General features: G+C 37.5%; 1 protein-coding gene across 1 annotated transcript; it reads left to right on the top strand.

Annotated features, from left to right (window-relative positions):
- Positions 1 to 1,556: 1,556 nt before the first annotated feature.
- Positions 1,557 to 2,335, top strand: LOC101435828 (ferritin heavy chain). Its single transcript, XM_058277054.2, has one exon. The coding sequence runs from the start codon at positions 1,696 to 1,698 to the stop codon at positions 2,242 to 2,244; it is 549 nt and encodes a 182-aa protein (XP_058133037.1). The 5' UTR covers positions 1,557 to 1,695; the 3' UTR covers positions 2,245 to 2,335.
- The last annotated feature ends 4,059 nt before the right edge of the window (positions 2,336 to 6,394 follow it).

A 6,394-nucleotide genomic window follows, 5' to 3' on the forward strand; every position in this document is an offset into this window, starting at 1 on the left:
ATAAACCAGCTGCGTTAGTTCTACTCACTCTGTGTTACCATGAGCTCTATTGTTTTCCACACTTTTACAGTCAAGTTAATCAAAATTTCTACACACGTTAAGCATCAATACGCCTTTTCAGCCTTCCTCTTGTCTCCTAATAAACTATACTCTACGTTTTAACTCCATGCCTTTATTCTTAGTATTTAGTTCATACTAGTGAGACTATGCAGTATTTCTCCTTTTGTGTCTGTTTTATCTCACGTAGCATAAAGTCTTCAAGATTCATCTCTGTTACCATATGTGTTCTAATTTCATTTCTTCTTACAGCAGCATGGTACTCCATTGTATGTATATACCAAATTTTGTTTATTCATTCATTGGTTGACAGTCACTTGGGTTGTTTCCATCTTTTGGCAATTATGAATAACATCGCTATGAACATTGGTGTACAAATGTCTGTTTGCATCACAGTTTTCAGTTCTTCTGGATATATTCCTAATAGAGACATTGCTGGATCATATGACATTTCTATATTTAGCTTCTTGAGGAGCTGCCAAACTGTCTTCCACAGAGGCTGCATCACTTTACATTCCCACCAAAAGGGAAGGAGTGTTCCTATTTCTCCACATCCTTTCCACCACGTATGGTTTTCTGTTTTTTTAAAAAATAGCCGCTCTGCGGTGTGAGATGATATCTCATTGTTGTTTTCATCTGCATTTCCCTAATAGCTAGTGATATTGAACATTTTTTTCATGTGTTTTTTGATCATTTGTATTTCCTCTTTGGAGAAATGTCTATGTAAAGGTTTTGTCCATTTTTAAATTGGATGGCTTGATCTTTAATTGTTGAGATGCATGATTTCCTTATATAGAATGAAAATCAAAACCTTACCATATACGTGATTTCCCATTGAGTGGGCTGCTTTTTCACCTTCTTGATGAAGTCCTTTGAAGCACAAAAGTGTTTAAGTTTAAGGAGGTCCCATTTACCCATGTTTACTTTCATTGCTCACGGTTTTTGTGTGAGGTTTAAGAATGCACCACCTACCACCAGGTCTTGAAGATGTTTTTCTATATTTTCTTCTAGGAGTTTTATGATTCTAGCTTTTATATTTAGGTTTTTGACCCATTTTGAGTTAATTTTGTGTAAGGTGTGAGATAGAATCCTCCTTCTTTCTTTTGGAAAGGGATATCTAATTCTCCCAACACCATTTATTGAATAGACTGTTCTGTCCCAGCTGGGTGGGTTTGACAGGTTTGTCAAAAATTACTTGACCATAGATGTGAGTTTCTGTTTCTGAACCATCATTTTGGTTCCATTGGTTTATGTGTCTATATTTATGCCAATGTCATACTGTTGTTGTTTTTTTAAAACACTGTAGCTAGATAACATGATTGAAAGTCCATAAGTGAAAGTCCTCCAACACCACTTTTCCTTTTTAAGATGTTTCTGACTATTTTGGGCCCCTTACCCTCCCAAATACACTTGGTAATTATGTTTTCCATTTCTTTTAACAACTACTGGTGGAAATTTTATCAGGATTACATTGAATCTTAATAATATTTAGAGATGTCTTCGTGGAGAGTCGCCGTGGTTTCCTGCTTCAACAGTGCTTGAACGGAACCCGGCGCTCGCCCCTGTCGGCCAGCCACCCCCAGCTGCTTGTCACCGTCCGTCCAGTGTCGCGCAGCTGCTGCTTCTCAACCGCCCATCATGACGACCACATCCCCGTCGCAGGTGCGCCAGAACTACAACCAGGACTCGGAGGCCGCCATCAACCGCCAGATCAACCTGGAGCTCTACGCCTCTTACGTCTACCTGTCGATGTCTTACTACTTTGACCGTGATGATGTGGCTTTGAAGAACTTTGCCAAATATTTTCTTCACCAATCTCATGAGGAGAGGGAACATGCTGAGAAACTAATGAAGCTGCAGAACCAACGAGGCGGCAGAATCTTCCTTCAGGATATCAAGAAACCAGAACGAGATGACTGGGAGAGCGGATTGAATGCAATGGAGTGTGCATTACACTTGGAAAAAAGGGTGAATCAGTCACTACTGGAACTGCACAAACTGGCTACTGACAAAAATGACCCCCATTTGTGTGACTTCATTGAGACCCATTACCTGAATGAGCAGGTGAAGTCCATCAAAGAACTGGGTGACTACGTAACCAACCTGCGCAAGATGGGGGCCCCGGATTCTGGCTTGGCAGAGTATCTCTTTGACAAGCACACTCTGGGAAGCAGTGATGAGAGCTAAACCTTCTGTTGGCTTCCCCAGAGCCACAGGGTAGTAGTGCATGTGTGTTGGGTTTACCTTTTCTATAAGTTGTATCAACGTCTACCAAGTTCTTTCATTGGTACCATTCCTTCAAATAAAGTTATTTGGTACCCCCCCAAAAAAAAAAATTTAGCCTTCCGATCCATAAGCATAGAATGTTCTTCCATTTATTTAGGTCTTTTAAAATTTCTTTTAGCAATGCATTTCAGTTTTCTGAATGCAAATACTTTATGTCCTTGGCTAGGTTTATTCCTAAATATTTGATTCTTTTAGTCATTATTGTGTTAATAAATGGAATTTGTTCCCCTGACTTGCTCCTCAGATTGCACATTACTAGTATATAGAAACCCTACTGAATTTTGCATATTAATCATGTATCCTGCTTCTCTGCTGAAAGTTGTTTCTTAGATGTAGCAACTTCGTTGTAGATTTTTTGGGACTTTCTAGGTTTAGGAGCATATCATCTGTGAATAGAGAAAGTTTTACATCTTCCTTTCCAATTTGGATGCCTTTTATTTCTTTTTTCTCACTTGATTGCTCTAGCTAGAACCTCTAGCACTATATTGAACAACAGTGGGGACAGTGGGCATCCTTGTCTTGTTCCTGATCTCAGTGGGAAAGCTTTCAGTCTTCCACCATTGAGCACAATGTTAGCTATTGGTTTTTCAAATATGACCTTTATCATGTTGAGAAAGTTTCCTTCAATACATATATATGTAGTTTTGTTTTTTTTTAAGCAAAGGATGCTGTATTTTGTCAATTGTATTTTCTGCATCAATTGATAGGGTCATGTGATTTTTCTTCTTTGACTTATTAATGTGGTGTATTATGCTGATTGATTTTCTTGTGTTTATCCACGCTTGAATGCCTGGAATAAAACCCACTTGATCATGATGAATAATTCTTTTAATGTGTTGTTATCTTTGATTATCATGTATATTGTTGAGGATTTTTGCATTTACATTCATTAGGGAAATGGATCTGCAATTTTCTTTTTTTGTGATATTTTTATCTGGCTTTGGTATTAGGGTGATTTCGGCTTCATAGAATTTGGTAGTGTTCCTTCTTGTTCAATTTTTTGGAAGAGTTTGAGTAATACCAATATTAAATCTTCTTTGAATGCTTGGTAGAATTCATCTCTGAAGCCATCTGGTCCTGGGCTTTTCATTTAGGAGAGTTGTTTGATGATTGTTTCAATCTCCTTACTTGTGATTGGTTTGTTAAGGTCTATTTCTTCTATGGTCAGTGTAGGTTGTTCATACATTCCTAGGAATTTTTCCATTTCATCTACATTGCCTAGTTTGGTGGTGTACAGTTATTTAGTGTACACTCTTGTGATCTTGTTTCTGTGGGGTCCATAGTAATGTTCCTGTTTTCATTTTTTATTTATTTGCATCTTCATTCTTTTTTTCTTTGTCAGTCTAGATAAGGGTTTGTCCATTTTGTTAATCTTCTTGAGAACCAACTTTTGGTTTTGTTAATTCTCTCTACTGATTTTTGTTCTCAATTTCATTTATTTCTGCTCTTATCTTTGTTATTGCATCCCTTCTGCTTGCTTTGGGAATAGTTTGCTGTTCTTTTTCTTGTTTGTGCAGCTGTGTAGTTAGGTCATTGGTTTTAGCTCTTTCTTTTTTAATGTAAGCATTGAGGACTATAAATTTCCCTCTTACCACTGCCTTCACTGCATCCCATAGGTTCTGATATGTTGTGTTCTCATTTTCATTTATCTCAAGATATTTACTGAATTATCTTGCAATTTCTTCTTTGACCCACTGATTATTTAAGAGTCTATTGTTTAATTCAATATATTTCTTAGTTTTCCTTTTTTTCCCCCTGTTGTTGTTTTGCATCTTTATTACATTATGATTAAAAAGTGCTTTGTATAATTTTATCTTGTTGAATTTATTGAGATCTGCATTGTGACACACACAACATGTGATCTATCCTGGAGAAAGACCCCTGAGTACTTGAGAAGAATGTATATCCTGCTGTTCTGAGTTGTAATGACTATTAAGTTTAGTCCATTTATCATATTATTCAAGCTCTCTCTTTCTTTTGTGATCCTTTGCCCAGATGTTGTGTCCAATACTGAAAGTGGTGCATTGAAGTCTCCAACTATTACTGTAGAGACATCTATTTCTCCCTTCAGTTTTACCAGTGCTTGCCTTGTGCAATTTGTGGCATCCTTTTTTCCCCTTCTTTGCTTCTCCTGTTGTATTCTTATTAGGTGGCTCTGGGAACCCATCCTGGGGCCTTCCAGAGTGGGAGAGAGGTGATCTTTCTCTTGCTCCACCTCAGCTCCCTAGTTTGCTGCATTCATATTGTCTCTTCTCTGTGTCTCTTTTTTGTTGCACCATCTTGCTGCGTCAGTCTCCATGTGGGTGGCTCCACTCCTGGGGGTCTGCCCTTCTGTGTGGGGTTGCATTCCTTGCATGGGGGCCACTCCTTGCACAGGGGGAACCTCTGTGCAGGGCAACACTCCTTGTACAGGGCAGCACTCCACATGGGCCAGCTTGCCACATGGGCCAGGAGGCCCTGGATATCAAACCCTGGACCTCCTATCTGGTAGGTGGAAGCTCTATCCATTGAACCATATCCACTTCCCAGGTGCATATACTTTTTTGATTGTTATTCCTGGTGAATTGCCCCTTTTATTAATATATAATGTCTTTCCTTGTTTCTCATAACAGTTTTATTTTTAAAGTCTGTTTCATCCAATGTAAGTAGAGCTACTCCAGCTTTTTTGTTGTTGTTGTTACTGCCTGCATGAAATCTCTTTTTCCAGCTTTTCACTTTCAATCTATTGGTATCCTTGGGTCTAACGTAAGTATCTTATGGACAGCATATAGATGGCTCATATTTTCTTATCCATTCTACTAGTCTGTGTCTTTTGATTGAGGAATTTAATCCATTAATATTCAATATTATTACTGTAATGGCAGCTCTTACTTCACTCATTTTGACCTTTGGGTTTTATCTTGTTTTGTTTCCACCACTATTTTTACACTTGTAGTTAATTTTACTGAAATAATCTTCATTTCTAGACTCTCTTCCAATCTTCTCTCTTGTCTTTTCTTTTCAGGCTGTAGCACTCCCTTTAGTACTTCTTGCAAATCCAGTCTCTTGGTTTCAAACTCTGTTTTTGTTTATCTGTGAATATTCTAATCTTGACCTCATTTTTGAAAGACTATCTTGCCAGATATGAGATTCTTGGCTGGCAGTTTTTCTCTTGCACTGCCCTAAATATATCATATCACTGCCATCTTGCTTCCATGGTTTCTGATGAGAAATCAGCACATAATATTGTTGGTGTCCTTTGTATGTGATGCATTGTTTTTTTCTGACTACTCTCAGAATTCTTTCTTTGTCTTTGTCTTTTGACATTGTGATTAGTATGTGTCCCAGAATAAGTCTATTTGGATTTATTTAGATAGGGGTATGCTGTATTTCTTGGACATGGATATCTATGTTCTTCAATAAGGTTGAAAATTTTTTTACCATTATATCTTCAAATATTCATTCTGCCTCTTTTTCTTTCTCTTTTCTATCTGGGACACCTATGACATATATGTTTGCACTCTCTTGCCATCATTTAGTTCCCAAGACCCTGTTCAATATTTTCCATTTGTTTCTTTATCTGTTCTTTTGTATGTTCACATTTGGAGAACATGTCTTCAAGCTTACTGATCCTTTTTTCTGCCTCCTCCACCTCCAGTGTATTTTTTATTTTATTTAATTTGCTGTGCCTTTCATTCCCATATGATCTGCTACTTTTCTATATATGCTTTCAAATTCTTCTTTATGCTCAATCAGAGTCTTCTTAATATCCTTAATTCCTTTAACTATCTCATTGAATTTATTAAGGAGATTTGTTTGAACATCTATAATTAGTTGTCTCAACTCCTTTGTGTTGTCTGGAGGCTTATTTTGTTCCTTTGACTGGGTCATATCTTCCTGTTTCTTGTTGTGGATTGTAATTTTTTGTTTGGGTCTTGGCATCTGGTTTACTAGATGTATTTATTGTGGGTGCAGTTTCTCTCTTTAGTTTAGGCTTTCTTGTCCTTTCTTCTTGCTGGTTATGTGGTAGTAGTTGAGGAAGTAGTTGGTGCTGTAAGCGGTGAAGACTGAA

This window comes from Dasypus novemcinctus, chromosome 15 (assembly GCF_030445035.2).
Source record: "Dasypus novemcinctus isolate mDasNov1 chromosome 15, mDasNov1.1.hap2, whole genome shotgun sequence".
Classification (NCBI taxonomy): Eukaryota; Metazoa; Chordata; class Mammalia; order Cingulata; family Dasypodidae; genus Dasypus; species Dasypus novemcinctus.